We start from the raw sequence: 21749 nt of genomic DNA on the forward strand, positions 1-21749 counted from the left end.
AAATATTTAAATTTCCCTGAATATTCTATGTTGATTTAAATACTTAATGGACTCTTGGCCCATTTTATATAAAACTGAAGCCAATAGTACATTTACTTGCTTAAATGAAGGTCATATTGTGTTAATGCATATAATTTTGTTTTCATACTGCCATAATAAAAACAGCAAGAAATATTTTTTTGTAAATTGGATATATTTTTACTATATCTAAAACAAGTGAATTCCATATGACTATATTTAAGTTTTATAATGCTTAGCATTACAAAGATGAATCCGGTTGGGCATTAAATCAAGCTGCCATTTTTTTGTTTTGTTTTGTTTTGTTTTGTTTTACTTTTACCTTTTCAAGATTTTGCAGAATGAGCAACTAGATGAAATATCTCCCTTGGGTAACGAGGAAGTTTCAGCAGTTAGCCAAGCATGGTTTACAACTAAAGAAGATAAGGATTCTCTGACTAATAAAGGTAAGATACACTGTGAATTTTAGTGCCTAGTGAAAAAAAATGGAGATAGAAAGGGCTTATAGTCGTCAGGATTCTGAGTTGGACCTTCATCACTGGGATTGAGCAGTTAGAGTAATTGAGCTTTTCTAACTGAATTAAATTTGGCCCCAGATGACTTTGAATTAAGGTTATGAAACCACCATTTGTTTTTCAGTAATTAATTATTTCTCTCCTGATTTGAAGTAAATTTTGTCTTGTTAATTTTTGAACAAATGCATAGTGGTGGCATTTAAGACAATATAGTTATTGCTTATGAGAGTAGGAAGTCAAGCCTTTTCAAGGGTCTACTAACTGGTCTGATAAGCAGCTTAGAGGCTCAAGGTAACATAGTGTTTACAGTGTTGGCTATGCTCAAGCATAGCTGGGGAAGGTGCTACAAAAAAGTGAGGGTTGTGTCTGTGCCACTCTGAAGTACAGAAAGGAAGCAGAAAAACGTAAATAATTTTCAACCACTGTATAGTAAATACTTATTAAGAATACATTATTCACTTGATATTCAATATTTACCTTGCCCTAGAGTTTTTTGTATGTGTTCTTTTTGCCCATAAAATTTTCACTGGAGAAATTTTTCAAAAAGTTTTGAGCATGTTTGGCTTTTTTTATTTTTATAAGTTTCTTTTTAGCTGTTCTATGTTGTTGAAAGGCTAAGAGAGGTAATATTTTTTTAAATCTTTTAATTACCATTGTCTTTTTTTAGTAGGGTCAAATAAATGTATTCTAGCATAAAAACCAGAAGTTACAAAAGCAAGTTTACCTAGAGACCTTTCAGATTTCAGAGGAATGAGAAATGAAATTAGCTAAATTTCATCCCCAAATATAATTTAATCACAAAGGAAATCTTTGGTGTTTTATTTCTTTCAAGGAGTAACATTTTTTATAACATTACTTGTTTTCTTTTAAAGGACATAAATGGAAGCAGGGGATGTGGTCCAAGGAAGAAATTGATATTTTGATGAACAATATTGAACGCTATCTTAAGGTATCTTATGGCATATTTTTATGTTTCACCAATTTGTTTATTGCCAATTGCAAAAATATCAACACAGCATGTTGTGTGCACTTATTAGGAGCTTTTTACTTATTTTTGTAATGGATTTTTGTAATGGCTAACATGTAGCTGAATAATTCTAAAATACATTATTATAGTACAATAATATTTTGAATTCTCAGTTTAAAATAGCTTTACTGCTTTAGTTACCACCCTAAAGTTTAGATAAAATCTTAGTAGCCTCTCAACATTTTAAAGCCTTATCTTTTCAAGAAGCCTATAGAGTTTAATTTATTTTGTTTAAAGCTTAAGGTATGCATCTTTGTTTTGTTTTGTTTTGTTTTCGTTTTTTTTTGAGACAGTCTTGCTCTGTTGCCCAGGCTGGAGTACAGTGGCACAGTCTCAGCTCACTGCAACCTCCGTCTCTTGGGCTCCAGCTATATTCTCCTGCCTCAGCCTCCTGAGTAGCTGGGATTACAGGCATGCACCACCACGCCCGGCTAATTTTTATATTTTTAGTAGAGACGGGGTTTCACCATGTTGGCCAGGCTGGCCACAAACTGCTGACCTCAGGTGATCCACCCATCTCGGCCTCCCAAAGTGTTGGTATTACAGGCATGAGTCACCGCGCCCGGCCTAAGGTATGCATCTTTGAATGAATTTTTGATGTCATAGTAGTCCTTACCTTTTAAAAAAATCAAAAATTTAGTTTATTTTCTTATTCAGGTTTATTTCTTGTTAGCTTAGTACTCTTCATTAAATGTCTTTTGAACACAGTATTTTTAAGGCTTTAGATTGTGTTAAGGCATGGATTGCTTTAACAGTGTTTGCTTTTGAAGTCAGTGATCCATTTGGGCAGACTGGAAACAGGTGAAGAGTGTTAGAAAGCCTGGTATCATGTGAATGATAATGTGAATTCTGTACAAGATTACAGAAAGAAGAGTTTTTAGAGCAGTTATGGAAAATTTTGGTAGAGAAAGGATTTGAGCTGTCTTAAAGGATAGAACTTGGGCTAGAGTAGAACTTGAGGGAACTGCCTGAATACATGCCGAAGCAGCAAGAAATCAAAGATCAAAACCAACACACATTAAATTAACCCCTTTACCTTGAACTAAGATAAATAGCCTCTGGAAAACTGGGCTCCGAAGTCTATGCCAAAGAATTTGAACTTTATCCTATAAGAGATGAGAAGCATTAAAGGGCTTAAGAAAAGCTAGTAGTTTAGTTGAGTAAGAAATTGGTGGGGTAAATCTGTATTCTCAAGGAAATCTTTCTAGAGACTTGCTGGCCATCTCTGTAATGGAGTTAGATTCAAATAGTGTTATGTCTAAAATGTAGATCATTAGCATCATTTGAGGAAGGATGGTGTACAGTGTTTAACCATTCTCCTATCGTTTGATATATTGACTACTTACTCTTTTCCACTCTACACTAATGTAGAAACGCAGTGCTGTCTAGAAGGTCCACATTTTTAAGTTTAATTTTAACTGCAACTTTCCCAACCTAAGCTCTTTGAAATACAGAATTTTAAAACTCTAATTCTTCACTAATAAATGAGATCCTTCCACCATGTTTGTTGTTTTAAGAGAAACAGAAATACAGTGGCCATTGAAAATGAATCCAGAAGTGTATTTCAGTTGTCCTCTAGTCACATATGCTTTAGTTAAACCTGGAAAATGCTATTAGTTTAGATAAAGCAGTAATCAGTGCTAAGGAACACTGAACTTTGAGAATTAAGCTGGTTTCTTGTCTAGGGGATTGAAGTAGATGATCTCAAGGACCCTTCCAAGTTAGTGATTAATGGGCAGGAGTGTGAGTAGGATTTGAGACCTTTTAGAGGACTGTTTCAGTAGACCAACTGATTGTGGCAAAGGACTTAAACTACAGTGGTAGAAATAGAATTGGTAGGGAAAGGGCAGATAACCAAGTATCTGCAAGGATGCCTGAACTGAATGTTGGGAAAGAAGGGAAAGGAGTTAGAGCAACTTAAGAGTTTTTATTTTAGGTGATTGGGAGAATGATGATCAGATTGGCAGAAATAGGAAATGTCCAAAAGATTATTTTGGAAAAAGATGATTTGTTCAATTTTGGTTTTTGACCATAGCTTTTATTATGTGGTGCTCTTCTAAGACTTCTGTAGAGCTAGTTTTAAACTTCAGAGAATTCGAATTAATTGGGTGTCATATGTTTCATATTTGGGTTAAAAGGATAAATGCAAGTAACGTCTATAAGCAAGAAAAAGGGCAAGGAGTGTGGAGGCAGGAGAATCTTTCATCTCACTCTGTGGTCATCCTGCAATACAGTGTGCTTGCATGTAGTAGCTCAGTAAATATTTAGGTTTAATCATTGGCAAAATTGGAATTGCATAAGAAAGAATTTTAGAAACCATTCTAAAATATAGAAATTTTTTGCTGTGAAGTTTCATACATTCAAAAGTGTATAAAATGCATACACTGTGATTTCACCTGTTTTTGAAATTTATATAAATAGATTCATTCTCTGGATATTCTGTAACTCAGTATTATTTTAATATCCTTACCCATTTATTTAGGTGTATTTCATTGTGCAAATGTGCAAGTTACCCATTTCACAGTTAATGGTCATTTGGGTTCTTTTTAGTTTTTTGTTATTCATTTGTACCAATCTAGTGGGTGTTAATTATGGTTTTAATTTATTTCTCTGATAACATTTTGATATGCTTATTGGCTATTTGTGTTTCTTCTTTGAAATTCCTGTTTGTGTCTTTCACCAGTTTTTCTGTGGAGTTAACTTTTGTTTAACTTTGACTTTCTTAATGTATGCTGGGTACTAATGGTTTATTGGTCATTTGTATTACAGATACCTTGTCCCAATTTAGTGGCCTGTCTTTTCCTCCTCTTTAGGTGTCATTTGATGAGAAAAGATTTTTAACTGCAATATCAAATGTATCACCTTTTTTGTTTGTTTGTTTTGCATGCATGCTTGCTTGTTTAAGAAATCATTCCCCGCCTCAAGGGCATGAAGACATTCTCACATTATCTTGTAAAAGTTTTATAATTCTGCATTTCATTGCTGTAGGTGTGAGATATAATTTCAGTTGTATCTCTTTCTGTATAGATGTCTAATTCCTAATTTACAGTGTCCATTCTGTTCTAAATCAAGCTGCCACAAATTTGTTTCTAGGTTTTCTAACTTGTTTTTAGGTTCTGTTTGTTGATACTTGCACCAGTACAGCGCTGTCTTCAGAAATCCCAATATCTGATGGGGCAAGCCTCTTCATAAATATCTTGGCTGTTCTTGGCCCTTTGCTCTTTTGTTATAAATTTAGAATCAGCTTACAGAGAGTGAAACACTCAAATGGAGTTTTTATTGGATAGCATTGAATTTGTACATCAACTTGGGGGGAATTAATATCTTCACAGTATGTCATCTTCCTGTTTAAGAACATGGTATAACTTCATTTAGTTCCTCTTCAGTATCAAGTTTTATATTTTCCTCCATAAAGGACATTGATAACTTGCCTAAGTTCTGATGCTCTTAATTTTGACGCTGTGTGGGAACTTTTTAAAATGTTATGTAAACTGTGTAGAAACGCAAATAATTTTGGTTTTGTATCTAGCAACCTTGCTAAAATTAGTTCTTTTTTAAAGTAACATATTTTTTTCATAGATTTTTGGGTTTCTACATATATATCACAAGTGATTCATCTTTTCTATTCTTTATAATTTTGGTTTTTTTAAAAATCTGATTATCAGTGAATCCTAATTTGATAAGACTGATATGAATATTGAATTTTATGAATGTTTTTCCCACATCTGTTGAGATTTTACATTTTTTCCATAAATCTGCTGATGTGATTAATTACATTAATAATTTCCCTGAAATTAACACAAACTTGTATTCCTGGGATAAACTCACTTTTCTACGTGGACATACTAATGTTTTTATACATTGCTGGGTTCAATATGCTAAAATATTATTAGGATATCTATGTTAGTGAATGCGTTTGACCTGAAAATTCTTTTCTGAAACTGTCCTTCTCTGGTTTCACTATTAAGGTTATGCTAGCCTGATAAAATAAGCAAAGAAATGTACCCACTTTTTTTTTTTTTTTTAACTTTTGATAGTTTAAGAACAGGATTATGTGTCTATTTGGTAGGATTTACCTATAATGTCATCTATGTCATGTGGGCCTAGTGTTTTTATTGTGAGAAGATTATTTAATAACTGATTAGATTTTCTTGATGGTCTGTGCCTATTTGATTTTCTGTCTCTTCCAGAGTCAGTTTTGGTAAGTTGATGTTTGATGTCTTCTAGGAATTGATTCATTTTACCAACATTTAAATTTATTACCATAAAATTGTTCATTTCTGTTAATGGTCTAATCTCTGCAGCATCTCTATTTAGGCCTCATTTTTCCATTTCTAGTACGGTTTGTGTCTTTTTTTAAAATTTTGGCAGAACTTTAATCATTTCAAGTTTTATTAATCTTAATGGATGTTTTCAAAGAACCAATTTCTAGATTAGTTTATCCTTTCTGTGCTTTGATTCTGGATTCCATTGATTTTGCTCTTGTGATTTTCTTCCTTCTGCTTTCTTTAGATCTATTTTTAACTTTTTATAATTTTAAAAGAGTTGATGGAAATTCAATTTATTGAATTTGATAGTTTATTCTTGGAACATTTAAGTGTCACTTTTGTATCTCTTGCAACATCTTAAAAGTTTATATTTGATTTATTAATGAATTAGTGATATATTATTTTTCTAAATGCCGTTGATGACCTTTAACATTAAAACAAATTTTAAAAGCATAGTATATCCATATGCATTTTATCAGAAATCCCTAAATCAAAGAAATGTAACCCATTTAGGCACGCGGAATAAAAGATGCTACAGAAATCATCTTTGAGATGTCAAAAGACGAAAGAAAAGATTTCTACAGGACTATAGCATGGGGTCTGAACCGGCCTTTGTTTGCAGTTTATAGAAGAGTGCTTCGCATGTATGATGACAGAAACCATGTGGGAAAGTATGAGAACTTGTAATGCTGCATGTTTTCATGTAATTAGGGGAAATATTTGAGGAACTGTCCATTTTTTTAAACAATAGAAATATGGTCAAGGTATTAATTGTTGTTAATATTTTTATCCTCCAGGTCCATGTTGTGAATATGGTGAAACCTTATTATTAAAGCCTCTTTTAGAAATTAGGATCTAATTCACTTTATATAGCTTAGATTTAAGACTTGGCTTACTTAATATGTCAAAGTCTGCTTTGTAGTAAAGTAACATAAAAAATACAGTACTGATTAAAGATTTAAGAAGTGTGAAAATAACTTGAAATTTATTGGTAACATTTTTCCTATTTATTTTTAGAATATAGCATTCCTAGGTCAGTGGCCTTTTTTTAAATCCAGAATGGAAAAGAACTACATTTCTGAAAACAATGTATGGATTTCTGTTTTAGATAGCATTTATGGGAAGGCATCATTAAGATTCTTCAAATGCAATGATTATATACTGTTACTGACATATTTTTAATTTCTCTTTGGAAATTTTAGGTGGCAGTAGTATGGCATATTAGATACTGCCGAGCTAATGTTGGAGCTCTTTCTCTAGCTCTTCAGCAGCCTGCTAATGAAAGTACATTTGAAAGCTGAAGAGGATTAAATTATGTTTTTGTGACAGTGGAAAAAGAGAAAAAATTTTAAATGGAGCATAAATGACTTGTTAGCAATTCATAAACTTTCCATGCATTACAAATGGTTACAAAGTGAGCAGCCTTTCATAATTATTAAATGGACATTTTTAAAAAGAACATTACATAGGCTGTATTGAGTACTTGCCTACTGTAATAAAGAGCAAGAGTATGTCAGATGTCCATACCTGGGTAAAGGAAATGAAGATAACCTTAATTTGTTCAGTGCTTTGAGGGAATTTTCTGTAGATTTTCTTTTTAGCTCTAGTTTACAATGTCACCCATAAGTTTTTTTGGAGTAGTTATGATTTGAGAGTGCCAAAATCTAAGTTTGAAATAAAGGAACTGTTAGACAGCATAGGAGCAAATGTATGTTTTAAATGTTGATTCTTTTTCTAGAGAAAATTATACAATCCTTACCTTTATTATAACTAAAAATATTTACTGTTTAAAAAAAAATAAAAATAGAAGCATTTATTTTCAACTTTTTTTTTTTTTTTTTTTTTTTTTTTTTTTTTTTTTTTTGAGACAGAGTCTGTGTTGCCCAGGCTGGAGTACAGTGGCATGATCTTGGCTCACTGCAACCTCTGCCTCGTGAGTTCAAGCTCTTCTCCTGCCTCAGCCACTCTAGTAGCTGGGATTACAGGCGCCTGCCACCAGCTAATTTTTCTGTTTTTGGTAGAGACGGGGTTTTGCCATGTTGGCCAGGCTGGTCTCGAACTCCTTGCCTCAAGTGATCCGCCTGCCTTGGCCTCCCAAAGTGCTGGGATTATAGGCGTGAGCCGCACCCTGCCTATTCTCAACTTTTATTAATCCACTTTAAAATGGGTTACTTTAAAAGTATTATATGCTAAGTGACTTAACATTCAGCTCCCTAAATGAAATTCTGATTTTTATTGAGGTTTTTAGCATTCATTGTTTTAATTGATTTTTTAAAAATTTCTCTGAATTTCTAGATATACACCTGAAGAAATTGAGAAGCTCAAGGAGTAAGTTTTAAAGTTTTTTTCATTAATTCTAATTTTTTATGTCTTACGTCCTTAAAAGTTTTACTTTGAAAATTTCAAGAGGTTTTTGGCAGACTGGTATAATTGAATTGTGCTATTAAGCATGATCGGCCTTAAAAAGATCGCATCAAATCCATTACTTGCACAAAATAACCATTTTCATAATGTATAATCTGGTCTCCTGATGCCATTCACCAGATGCTTCCTCAGACCACTAATAGGGGTTCCAGAAAAGATTAAGGGGCCATTTTTGGTAGCCTGAAGACTAAATTTGGGGCATTTATATACCAGGATCAAAACCAGGGTTGTGCTACATGGCTCGGTTTAGAATGGTGACTTGGCAAATGTTTCAGTGAATATCTGGGCTGACTCAACCTTGCAAAGGCTATTGAATCTCAGGAAGTAGAATTTTGCTTTATTGAGTTAGACCTTAAAGTATGGTTTAATGAATTGTATGGATCATGAAAAAATTTGAAGGTAGATTCTGTTTATAATGATAAAGACCTGTGAAACTTTAGATGTCTAAAGAAGAGTTTGTTGGGTATATGCTCAAAAGGGAAAGTCTGGGGCTTGCCTGGGAGATTGTGTCAGTAACCTGAGGGGAAATTGGTCTTTTTTGAACACATATCCAAGTTACTTATTTCTTCTCTGACCCAGGAAAAAGGCAATTGCTGCCTGTTTTTTTTTCACCCACAGACAACTGTGGACCCCAAAAAAAGGCCACACTTTCAAACTTTGGCTCTCAAAGTATTGCTGCCCACAACTTCCAAACCAGTCAAATGGGAAGAAGAAGAATGAAGAATAAATGATGAAATTAAAAGGGAGAAAACAATTGAACCAAATGCTGATTGGCAGACTCTTGTTTTAGGCTCCGGATAAAGCATGGCAATGACTGGGCAACAATAGGGGCGGCGCTAGGAAGAAGTGCATCTTCTGTCAAAGATCGGTGCCGACTGATGAAGGATACTTGCAACACAGGTACTGTGACTACTACTGGTAGCGTTTTCTTGTCACCACTTAAGCCTCCTGCCCCTTAGGATACTGCCTTTTCTTTGCTCTTGGGGAGTGATTTAGATCATTCACCTTAGTTCAGACTTTATTTTCTAGTCTTCCTTTTCCTTGAGCTTATTAGATATATCAAACTAATCTTTTACTTTGTTTTTGTATAAGGTAACATTGTCTTCAGGGACACAACATCACCTTAGTGTCAAGATGATTCAGATCTAACATGTTTCAGTTTTGTAACAATTTCAATACTTCCCCAGTTGAGAAAGTATTTTGAAGACATACATGCAGCAAGTAATTTTAATTTAGGCCCATCTAACTGTTGAATTTACATTAGCAACAGCTAATCAGTGAGTGTTTATGAAAAACTTTAGTCACAGGTAAGTCCCAAATTAGGAAGAAGCTGTGTTCCAAAGATTTGTACATATTTTGCTTATTTTAAACTCAAAGTATATTTTTCCATAGAAAAAATTTATGATTGGTGTTTCAGTCCCCTGGCAAGACCACAAATGCCTCTTAATGCATGCAGATGTCCTGATCATACTGTTAAACCTAATCTTTGCGACCAACAACGTATTTAGGCTCTGCTATTAACTGTCATTTAACCTTTCTGAGCCTCACTTCCCTCTGTAAAGTAAAGAGATTAGAGTAGGTGGTCTCATAGTGCCCTTTTAGCCATAATGTTCTCTGAAGGATCCACAATCCATGCCCACTGTTTCAATTAAAAAAAAAAATTTCTGAAGTTTAGCTTTAGCTTCCAGGGCATATACATTTTGACCTTAACCCCCTGCTCTAAAAATGAAATCAGAATTCTTTCCTGCTTAACTACTGCACTATCACTGTTACCTGCAGGGCAGTGAGAACATAAGTTCTACCAACTTTGTCATTCTGTGACATGGCTAGCTTAATGAAAGAAGCAGGGCTGTAAGCTTTAGATTTAGGATAGGATCTCAGAGTTTCATGTAAGATGCTGTGAGTACAGAACCCCTTTTGGTAACATAATTTGGAAGGACACAGTGGCATTTCCTGATTGCCAGCCTGAGGGATTGATTGATCTGCCTGCTTCCTTCTCATGTTGTGACATACAGCTGCTGATGAGGCCATGCCATGAAACAGCACAGTCTCAAAGTAGTCCCATCCTTTCACACCATGCTAGAATAGGAGAGTAGGACTTTGTCTTGAATCCATCCACAGTATTCATAATTGTGCTTGGCATATAATGAAAATTCAATAAACATTTGCTAGATGAATGGAATCCCAAAGCAAGCACAGTCTTTTTGAAATTTTCTAGAGGTTTTTAGCTAGTAATAACAAAATGGAAACAGAGGTAAAGAAGATGAAAAAAAAATGGCTTTTTTCCCTTTCTGTTTTTCTGCTCTAGCTCCATAAGAAAAAGACAGAGAGGAACATTTGGGGTTATCTATTAGTGGGTTTATGGGTTGAGAAAACACAGGAATAAAAGTAAATACTTGTATCAGACTTTACTAATATTTCATCACAGTAGCTTGGAGTTGGGATAGTGGGGAAACAAGATGGTAGAAACCTAGTTTTTACTAAAATAGGTTGAGCCCATTGGTGTAATTTCCCTTGTCCCTCATCATTCATTCCTATAAGTAATGGCCTCTTGAACTTACTTTTGCAGAGCAGGGAATCTTAGGTGACAGTAAGAAAAAAAGCATGCCATTTCTTGTCTGTCAGCCATTGATGAAGCTCTTCCCACTTCACTGTTTATAAAGGACTTAGTGTAACTTGAGAATACATTCTTCTTTGTAGTTATGTTTTGGGTGGTTTTTCTTTTCATAATTGGTCAGTGCTTTCCATTAGGATTCTTTATTTTCTTTTCTACTGAGACCCTTACTGGGCTAGTAAAATGAAACTGTCTTAGTGGGTATATATGGTTTTCCACCAGAGGGTCATTCAGAAACAAACTCTTAGTACTATTGCTTACTTCATATCAGTCCTTGTAAATACAGGGCTGAATCAGATTTGTAAAAGAAGTTAGCAGTGGTAGTCTGGATGATTTCCTTCTTTCAGGGAAGTGGACAGAAGAAGAAGAAAAGAGACTTGCAGAAGTGGTTCATGAGTTGACAAGCACTGAGCCAGGTGACATAGTCACACAGGGTGTGTCTTGGGCAGCTGTGGCTGAACGAGTGGGTACCCGCTCAGAAAAGCAATGTCGTTCTAAATGGCTCAACTACCTGAATTGGAAACAGAGTGGGGGTACTGAATGGACCAAGGAAGATGAAATCAATCTCATCCTCAGGTTTGTGTCCTGAATCTTGTAATGACAAAAGCCACTTAATTTCTGTGGATGTCTTGATAGACTTTCCTCTTTTGGTTTTCCTAGATGCCTAGTGTCTGAAAAGTATCCTTTCCATAGAGCACTACTGTTTAAGATCTTAAGTACTTCATATTGAGCTCTTTTTTTGTGTTGTGTTTGTTCCTTTTTTTTTTTTAGTGGGTTTAGTGCTCATGCAAAGTACCAGATTGAAGGCGTGGAGACTGAAGTCCTCTGTATATCCACAGAACAGGTATGGCACAGGCAGCGGCAGTGTAGCTTTTCCACTGTCCCACCAATGTGCCTCAGTCCTAGCCTAGGGGGAACACGTTTAGGATAAGAGGGCTGTTCAGTCTCCATGCCCTTCAATCCTTGGCTACTGTGCTAAGATTGCCAAGAAGGGGGCCCAGTCTGTAGTTACCTCCACACCTCCAAAGTAGACCAAATCAAACACATCCATTTCATACAAATTCGAAAAAGCTTTAAGATATCATAATCCCAGCTTATTTTTTTAAGTAGCTGGTTTAACCATTAAGATTTATTAACTAAAATGGGCAAAAATACTAGCAAGAAATTATTTAAGACCCTGAAGTAATAGAGACTGTCACCATGGCTACTCCCTACCAAAAATCAAATCGTCACAACAAGCTAGAAAACAAACAGATTTTTTTAAACCTCAAATTTTGTTGTACTATTGTGTTGTTTTTTGATTGCAGCTATTGCTTTTGTGTTATTTTGTTTTGGATTTTTTTTTTCAACTAGTCATCTTTATAAATAGCTCATTTCTAAATATTTTTGCTTAACAATGGAAACGCTCAGATCCAGGAAATAAATGACTTAGTAAATGCCACACTATGAAACATTGCATATATACAACTAAATCTGTTCTTATTCTAACCTTTAGCATACTCCTTTCCCTTCACAGTGCCTCAACTGGCTCTAACCATTTGTAGTTTAGCCCATTGGTTGTACCTTTAATTAAAAGTGGTTGCTGTTGGTATTTCTTAGCTGTTAGCTCTGAAAGCAGATCTGCACTCCTGGAATCCTTTCCCGTGTAACTTAACAATAGCATCTCATTGGCATAACCTGCCATTCCCTTTATTTGCCAGTGCAATTACCTGTAGTCAGAGGAGGGGTTCTTATAGAGAAATTAATTTAATGTCTAACGATGCTTATTTTGTAACTGTAGGATAGCAGAACTTGATGTAGCTGATGAAAACGACATTAACTGGGATCTGTTAGCTGAGGGATGGAGTAGTGTCCGTTCACCACAATGGCTACGAAGTAAATGGTGGACCATCAAAAGGCAAATTGCAAACCATAAGGATGTTTCGTTCCCTGGTAATGTATTACTTACTTTTTAAGCTCCTCCCCTTTTCTTACCATATTTACTCCTTAGGAGTGAGAGGTTAGAAGTTCTTTGCCCCAGCTAGAGATATCATAGCAGATTTCTACTTACACAACTTCCCTGTTTCTCTCAGTAATTGTTTTCTTCCCCAGAGAAGAGTTAATACTGTTTGTAATTCCTAAAGCCCCTAAAATGAAAATGTACACACTTATTCTTGTTCTTCTACGTAAACTATCAGGAGGAAATAAAATCATGCCACATAACGATTTAATTTTTATGTTTTTAGAGACAGGGTCTAGCTTGGTTGTCCAGGCCGACATGCAGTGGTGTGATCATAGCTCACTGTAACCTTAAACCTGTCGGCTCAAGTGATTCTCCCACCTCAGTCTCCTGAATAGCTCGGACTACAGGCACACACCATGTCCAGCTATTTTTTTTCGTAGAGATGAGGTCTTGCCATGTTACCCAGGTTGGTCTCCAACTCCTGGGCTCAAGTGATCTTCCCAGCTTGGCTTCCCAATGTGCTGGGATTACCTGCATGAGCCAGCATAGCTGGCCACTCATAACCTTTCAGTCAACAACAGATGTCATACATAGTATTGGTCTCACAGTATTAAAATACTGTATTTTTACTTTTTTTCTGTTTAGATACACAAATATTTACCATTGTGTTACAGTTGCCTACAGTATTTGGTACAGTAACATGCTGTGTAAGGGTTTGTAGCCTAGGAGCAATAGACTATATAGATCATCTAGCCTACGTGTGTAGTAGGCTGTACCATCTAGGTTTGTGTAAGTACACTGTGATGATCCCATGACAGAATCACCTGATGGCTCATTTCTCAGAACATATCCCCATCCTTAAGTGATTGATGACTATATTTTTATTTTGTACAAAGATGTACTTCTGAAAACCTAAGTTTAAGTCAACTTTTGTGAGTTGTATAATTTCAAATATCTTAGCTAGGTGTGTTAGAGAAATTCTGTGATAATTTTGTAGAACAAAGGCTCTGTAATTTTCTAATTTTATTAATTATATAAATCTAGAGATCTTAAGTTGGGTTTGCTTAAAGTGAAGCATACTTTTTGTTGCCTGTTTTGCATTTAGGTATTAAACTGAGTTGTACAGTCTGTTTAATTTAGGTTACTAAATTTATTCCCCTTATTATAGCACTCTTAACTTCCATTGTTCCAAAGGAAAATTTAATGCTGAGGAACTTTGCCTTGATGAAAATGTGGTTTTTTAAAATACCCAGGTATAGGCCAGGTGTGGTGGCTTATGCCTATAATCCCAGTACTGTGGGAGGCCAAGGCAGGAGGATCACTTGACGCTAGGAGTTTGAGACCAGCCTGGGCAACATAGCAAGACCCCATTACTACAGAAAAAATAAAAACCAATTAGCCAGGCATGGTGAGCATGTGCTTGTAGTCCCAGCTATTGGGGAGCAAGAGCCTGAGGCAGGAGGATGGCTTGAGTCCAGGGGTTCGAGGCTGCAGTGAGCTATGATCATGCCACTCCAGCCTGAGCAACAGAGCAAGACCTTGTCTAAAAATAAAATTAAATTAAAAAATCCAGTTAGAGAGGATAAGCGTATTTTACGAATAAAGCAAAGCAAAGTCTAGAATTGGCTTCCCTGTGCAAGAATACCATATTACTGTTTGGAAAAGATAAGTTGCTACCTCTAGACCAACAGTCAAGGGCCCTTCAGCCCTGGCGGAGAAAACATACACTATTCGTTTAAAAAATGAAAATAAGCTGTTTAGCATTGCCAGTATTCTTCCTAAATAATAATTCTATCAAGACACCCTAGAATAGAAAATGTCCTGTTTCCATGTTCTTTGTAATGTCTACCTTTTTTTAACACTATAAATCTTAGATGGCAAGAATAACAATATTAAGAATTAAAATTTGTTACAATGTTTATAAAAATCTCAGGATATGTTGTTTTTTAAAATATCTTATTTTTATAAGCTCTCACATCCAGTATGCAGTTATTTATTCCAAATACTTTCCCTCCTTACCTCCCCCCACCTCCCTTGCTGCTTAGATGGTGGTCTGTCGGAGAATCAATGTTCTTTTTGTCTACCCATCTCCCTTCAGTCTTAATAAAAGGTCTTAAACAGTTACATGAGAACCAAAAAAACAACCCAACGCTTTTGGAGAATAAATCAGGATCTGGAGTTCCAAACAGTAATACCAATTCCAGTGTGCAGCATGTTCAGATAAGAGTTGCCCGCTTGGAAGATAATACAGCCATCTCTTCTAGCCCCATGGCAGCATTGCAGATTCCAGTCCAGATCACCCATGTTTGTAAGTGTTTGATCTTCAAGATTCCTTGCTGTTTGATCTGTATGATTTGGTTAATGGCTCTGATGTCTTTTGGTTTTCTAGAATGTTAATAGAAATTTACCCAAGTCGGTGAACTGAAGGACATCTAAGATATTTTGTTTAGTTCAGTTAATATTTGCACACAGAATGAATGTGTGACAGGAAGGATGTATAAGCAGTTGCCCAACCATTATAAACCATTTGAAACCATCTTAATTTCTAGATTTTGTAATTAATGACAATAGAAATTATTAAAAATAGAAATTAGAATGAATGATAGAAAACTACCTAAAAAGCAGTCAATCAAGCAAAGAAATAGAATTCACCAACTGGTATGTCGTGTAGTAATTTCACTAGAAGACATATCAATTGGGGATTGATTTGAGGTCGTTTGGTAAAGAAATGAGTTTTGGCAAGGTTAAGAATGATTTTCTTCAGGGAGTAAAGGGCCAGTTTCCTATTGGGAACTGTGTTTGGACAGTTTTATGCTTAATGAGATTATGGGAACCCAGCCATTGTTAGAGTGAGAACTTTTTTTTTCTTTAGGTATAAGTCAAATTGATCTTTATCCCTTCCCGTCAGTCTTGAATTATAGTGACAAAAAAAGGAATGAGGATGAAATTCTCAGAACCATATTCTTCCTTGTTTTTGGTCTACATATGCTACCTGCATTTGAAAAGATAACCCAAGAGTATTCCAATCACTATGTTAGTCTCAACCAGGTGATTATTGGCATTTTGAGCGACAGGTTTTTGCAGACTGTCCTTTACATTGCAGGATATTCAGTGTCCTTTGATCTTGCCCACAGAATATTAGTAGTACATGCCAGTCATTATGAGAAACAGAAACACCCTGCATGTTTCCAAATATACCATTATGATTCCCTGGTTGAGAATCGCAGAACCACATATTGGTGTTTCACACCATATATCCATGTACATTGACTGTCAGAGTTACCTTAGAGACATTTAAACTAACCATACCTCTTATTCTTAAAATCCTAATCTGAATTTGGTTATCTTTCTACCAGTGTAATCAACAATGAAGGATTTCTTTTCGTTTTTGTTACAGTCTGAGGATTGCAAAGCAACTGAAATTACTAGTCCAAGTAAATATGAGAGTTGCTATTGGTTATAAATTGATTGGGCATGTTAGTTTTTCTTGGCTATTGAGTTGACAGTACCCATTGGGAAGACAAACATTTTATAAATGATACCTTAATATTGATAGCATCATTTTAAATAGTATTTAGAATTTTCCCTCTTACAGCAAGAAAAATGAATATAGTTAAGTGTTCTACAATCCACCTATTACCTGTAGCATTCTAACTAAAATCTCTTTTCGTTTTTTAGGTTAGGGAACAGGGATCAGCAAATTTCTTTATGTAATGAGCCAGATAGTAAATATTTTAGGGTTTGCAGGCCACATAGGTTTCTGAGGGATAGTCTTTGTTTAGCTTTTAAACAACCCTTTGAAAATGTAAAAACCATATTGGCCTTAAGCTACATTTGTCCCTGACAGTAGTTTGCTAACCTTGATTTAGTTTTATCTGGAATCACTTCAAATTATTATAGCTGTGATCTTATGGATCCATCAAACAGTAAGATGAATAATACAAATCAAGTGCATTTCTCTTGGTAAGGGCATTAGATTCCTTTTAAATAGCTGAGAAGTGTTGTAGTCAGAATTTAATAAAGTATAATAAACATTACACAGTAAAAGTTCCAAATCATATTTCACATAATTTACCTATAGGTATGACTGCAAGCGCCAAAAAAGATGACATTTCTAGCATGTTCTATTTAACCTTGAGCAGACGTTGATAAAGTCTGATCCTCAGTTGACACACATGTAAAGACATTATACTGTCTGATCTTTATTCAGTCCCCAAATGTGGTCTTCGGAAATAATGCTCTCTTAACATTTATTTGTGTTTACAAGCACTTTTGATCCTCACAGCTGTATGAGGTAGGCAGGACAGGTAAAAAAAAAAATATCTGAACATTAGTTTATAAAGTAAGTTATTTACCCAGGTTTTATACTGCTAGGAAGTGATTAAAACCTAGTATTTTTGGACTACCAGTCCAGACATCCATACTGCTTACCCATATGTACAAGAAAACTAGTTTTTACCAAGTTCCTGTCTTTTTGCAGGTTGGTCTTAGTGTGTTCTTCTTTACTTCCTACTGTTAGAAACATTTAATCATGTATACCAAGGGTTAGCAAACCTTTTCTATAAAGGAACAGATATAGTAAATATTTTAGGCTTATGGGCCTTCTGGTGTCTGTCACAGGTACTCAACTCTGTTGTAGTGCTAAAGTAACCACAGAAAATATATAAACCAGTAGGTGTGGCTGTGTTCCAATAAACTTTATTTACAAAAACTGGCAATGGGCTGGATTTGTGGGCCATAGTTAGCCCACCCCCGCACTATATGTCATGCAAGACAAATTCATTAGATTCCTTATCTAAGAAATGTAAATGACTTCAGGTCTCCAGGCAAATTATTCAATATTAAATTGCCTTTATGATAATTGAGTACACTAGAGAAACTTAAATTTACAAAACATTTATTGTTGTCCTTATTCTTACCACAGCTTCAGCAGACTCTCCTGCTACCGTTGACTCAGAAACAATAACACTAAACAGTGGAACACTACAGACATTTGAGATTCTTCCCGTGAGTAACGCTTCATATATATTGGCCATTTTTATGCATGAGAAAGATCAGTTGGTATCACTTTTGTGTTTCATTTGCTTATGATTCATAAAAGTCTGAGGCCAAATGAATGGTAGACTAAATCAGACTTCCACTTTTATAATTTTAATCAGCTTTTCTCTCATCTGTATATAAACCAAAATGTTATCTATATGAAAATGACAGTGCTAATGAGTATATACATACTGTGGATTTGTACTGAGTTATAATTTATAACCAAAAAGTTCATATTGGTTATTTGAGAAAGTTTGTGGACAAACTAATCATGAGCAATTTAACAACATTCATTCAGTAAACACTGTACTAGCCACTGGGGATACAAAATGTAAAAGTCCCAGTGCTAAGTGGTTTAGCTGCTTTGGAAATGTGTTGTAGCTCCTGAAGAGGTTAAGCACAGTTACCAAAGGATCCACCTAAGAGAAATGAAAATATCTGTCCAATAAAAACTTGTACATGAATGTTCATGGCATTAAACAACCAAAATGTCTAGCAACAGAAAAATGGATAAAATGTGCTATTGCCATGCAAATATTACTCAGCAATGAAATACTGAAACATGGTACAACATTGATGAACCTTGAAAAATAGGCTAAGTGAAAGAAACCAGACAACACAAAATATCACATAGTACTTGGCTCCCATTTATTTGAAATGTCCAAAATAGGCAAATTTGTAGACAAAAAGTAGATCAGTGGTTTCCTGCAGCTGAAGTGTAGGTTGAAAGTGGAGCATGACTGAATGCCCTTTCTAAAACAAGTAAACCTATAATTCATATTTCCTTAAGAAAATAAAAATTTTATTAAATCAAGATTTAATTTACCATGAAGAACACAGAGTTATTAGTGCAAGACTTTATTCATCCTCTCCCCAGCCAAATCCCAAGAGGATGGCCACCTTTGGAACTTTTTACTGGCAGCTTACTTAACCTAAGTCAGTCTCCTAATCCAGTGGTCTTTGAAATGGGGATGTATAAGACAACCATTTGACACAGGTAGAAAACTTTTACTTTTTTAAGCCCATTCCCCTGGTAAACAATATATGTACACACCTACATATTTGAGGTATGTGTTCAGGTTTTTACTTATGGGGTCACAATATTTAGGCTTTCCCTTAATTTATTAACAGGATAATAATAGTACTCCAGCTTCAAAAAATTGTGAAAATTAAATGTTAAGTATATTAAATAAAACACATATAATATATACGTGTACATATAAAGTATTTAAAATAAAGCCTCACATTTGTGATTAATATATGCTACCTTTAGGAAAATGATTTAACCTTTATGGAAAGGAAAAGAAATTGAGTCCTCACAGAGTTCCAGGCACTTTCATAATCATTTCTAATCCCAAACACTTTCCATGAGAAGTAGTTACTGTCTCCACTTTAGCAATAAGGAAACCTATATTTGGGGATTTAGTACCCAGGAGAGTTGTTTTAGCTAAGTACACAAGACTGAAAAACAGGCTACATGATTTTAACTCCCAGACCTATTTTAGAGTGTAAATACTTTTTTAGAATATTAAGATAAACCTAAATCAAATTTTTTATATAGAAGCTTATGGTCGTGAAAAGTTTATTGGTCAATTTTATTATACTTCCTTTAAAAATTCAAAAGAAAATGTGTTATTTAATAGTTAACCAGCTTTTTCAGATAAACATCTTTCTCCTTCAGCAGAACATTGCTAATTACTATTTCTGTACCCTGTCCCTTTCTGTAAAAAATTTCCCAAAATTATACCGTGAAAAAGTGTTCAAGTAAACACTGCTGTTGTGCCTTTTTTTTTTTTTAACTGGGGGCCTGCCAGTTTTTACGTGCTACAAAGAAGGAAAAAGAGGGGTGATTGGGCGTTGTGGGTTACTGCACTGGAAACAGTGGCTCATACAACTGTCTTGGTGCCCTGAAACAAATAGCTGAGACCAGACCATAGAAATACACAGGAGCAAAGAGCAGCCTCTTAAACCTTCAGGCTAGGTAATGACTTGAGACGATTATGCCCTACATTGTATTACTTGTTCGCACCTTCACAATGGGTAAGTACATTTGTGTCTAGTAAACTAAACTCAGTCCGTTTTTGTGTATAAAAGTAGACTTAATCATTGTTAAACTATCTTTTCCTTTTTCCTTTAGTCTTTCCATCTACAGCCCACTGGCACTCCAGGCACCTACCTACTTCAAACAAGCTCAAGCCAAGGCCTTCCCCTAACTCTGACTGCTAGTCCCACAGTAACCCTGACAGCTGCTGCTCCTGCTTCTCCTGAACAGATTATTGTTCATGCTTTATCCGTATGTTACATAAATTACTTGATTTTTGAGTACCTGTTATAGACCAGGATTAGTTGATAAGGACCAAAATAGAAGGTAGTTATCTAAACAGTTCTTCCTACTGCTGCTGTTCCAGGCACAGTGTTACACACCATCACTCTGCCTTCACTGGAGTGTATGTTTCATCCCTTCTCTTTATGTAAGATGGCTATACATTAGAATAGGGACATTAGAAGAACAAAGGCCCTAGCAAGTAAAGGACAAGGGTTCTAGAAAAATAGTGATAAAAGTATTTACAGTTTGAGAGGTAAGAGATGTGGGGGGAGACAGTGAGGTACCCCCATAAATGTCATTTGATTTACAACTTTAACAGGTTCTTTAATGTTTTATAGCCAGAACATTTGTTGAACACAAGTGATAATGTTACAGTGCAGTGTCACACACCAAGAGTCATCATTCAGACTGTTGCCACAGAGGACATCACTTCTTCCATATCCCAAGCAGAACTGACAGTCGATAGTGATATTCAGTCATCTGATTTTCCTGAGCCTCCAGACGCCCTAGAAGCAGACACTTTCCCAGATGAAATTCATCACCCTAAGATGACTGTGGAGCCATCATTTAATGATGCTCATGTATCCAAATTCAGTGACCAAAATAGCACAGAACTGATGAATAGTGTTATGGTCAGAACAGAAGAAGAAATCTCTGACACCGACCTTAAACAAGAGGAATCACCCTCTGATTTAGCCAGTGCTTATGTTACTGAGGTAAGTTGTACTTTAAGAACAACTGAATGGATTCTTGCCTTGAGCCTCAAACCTGCAGTTTGGGAAACTTTTTTCTGAAGACTCATGAAATTAAGCTCAAACCCCTAACCTCACACCTCACAAAGTGTTGTCGCTGGCAGAAATGGGCAGGCAGTGATCCTGTGGCAGTCAGGAAGAATAAGAAAACCATGTTCTATCTTACCACAGTTCCTCACTAAAACTTTTTCCTCTTTACCTACAATACATTGAGAAATGTTTGTTAGAACCCATAGAAGCATTTTCCTGAGAGTGGTTAGTAATCTTTGTGGTTCAGCCTAGGAACATCATCCTACACTGTAACAGCATTGTTTCTTCTGTTATATTCAGCTGACCTATAACTGACCTAGTCCTTATGAGTTCCTTTTGTTAAAAGTATGTTAGATTGTGAGGTCATCTTTTGTCCCTGTGAGACCTTAACTTTTTATTTTATATTCTGATTTTTAAATGGGTTATGTTTAAGTCTAACCTATACATACCTATACATGGGATTTTAAGGAAGACTAGTAAGGAATATGAGTCAATATTTTTTTTCTAATGTTATTTAGGCTTTAGAGTCTCCCACTATAGAAGAACAAGTTGATCAAACAATTGATGATGAAACAATACTTATCGTTCCTTCACCACATGGCTTTATCCAGGCATCTGATGTTATAGATACTGAATCTGTCTTGCCTTTGACAACACTAACAGGTACTGTAATATAATACTTACTATGTGCCTGATAAATTTTAGATGGAAAAAATCAGACATTTAATTAACTTGTTTCAGTCTTTCTTGATCCAGTAAGCTACTAGTCCTGTTGAGTTCTACACTGTGGTAG

The 21749-nt window shown here is 35.3% G+C and overlaps 1 protein-coding gene across 30 annotated transcripts in view; it reads left to right on the forward strand.

The window, feature by feature from the left end:
- DMTF1 (cyclin D binding myb like transcription factor 1) overlaps positions 1–21749 on the forward strand; it is a 59293-nt gene that overhangs the window by 20816 nt on the left and 16728 nt on the right. For 26 of the 30 annotated variants that reach the window (XM_003822730.7, XM_008976310.4, XM_055114616.2 and 23 more), the window contains 12 exons: positions 350–464; positions 1406–1482; positions 6342–6499; positions 8124–8156; positions 9043–9152; positions 11214–11442; positions 12647–12798; positions 14907–15116; positions 17733–17815; positions 19986–20141; positions 20513–20890; positions 21475–21619. In XM_003822730.7, the coding sequence (XP_003822778.1) occupies positions 350–464; positions 1406–1482; positions 6342–6499; positions 8124–8156; positions 9043–9152; positions 11214–11442; positions 12647–12798; positions 14907–15116; positions 17733–17815; positions 19986–20141; positions 20513–20890; positions 21475–21619 (1846 nt within the window). The remainder of the gene's footprint in view (positions 1–349; positions 465–1405; positions 1483–6341; positions 6500–8123; positions 8157–9042; positions 9153–11213; positions 11443–12646; positions 12799–14906; positions 15117–17732; positions 17816–19985; positions 20142–20512; positions 20891–21474; positions 21620–21749) is intronic. The other 4 variants (XM_055114631.2, XM_063606278.1, XM_063606280.1 and 1 more) reach the window with 1 other exon arrangement.

This window comes from Pan paniscus, chromosome 6 (genome assembly GCF_029289425.2).
Source record: "Pan paniscus chromosome 6, NHGRI_mPanPan1-v2.0_pri, whole genome shotgun sequence".
Taxonomy (NCBI): domain Eukaryota; kingdom Metazoa; phylum Chordata; class Mammalia; order Primates; family Hominidae; genus Pan; species Pan paniscus.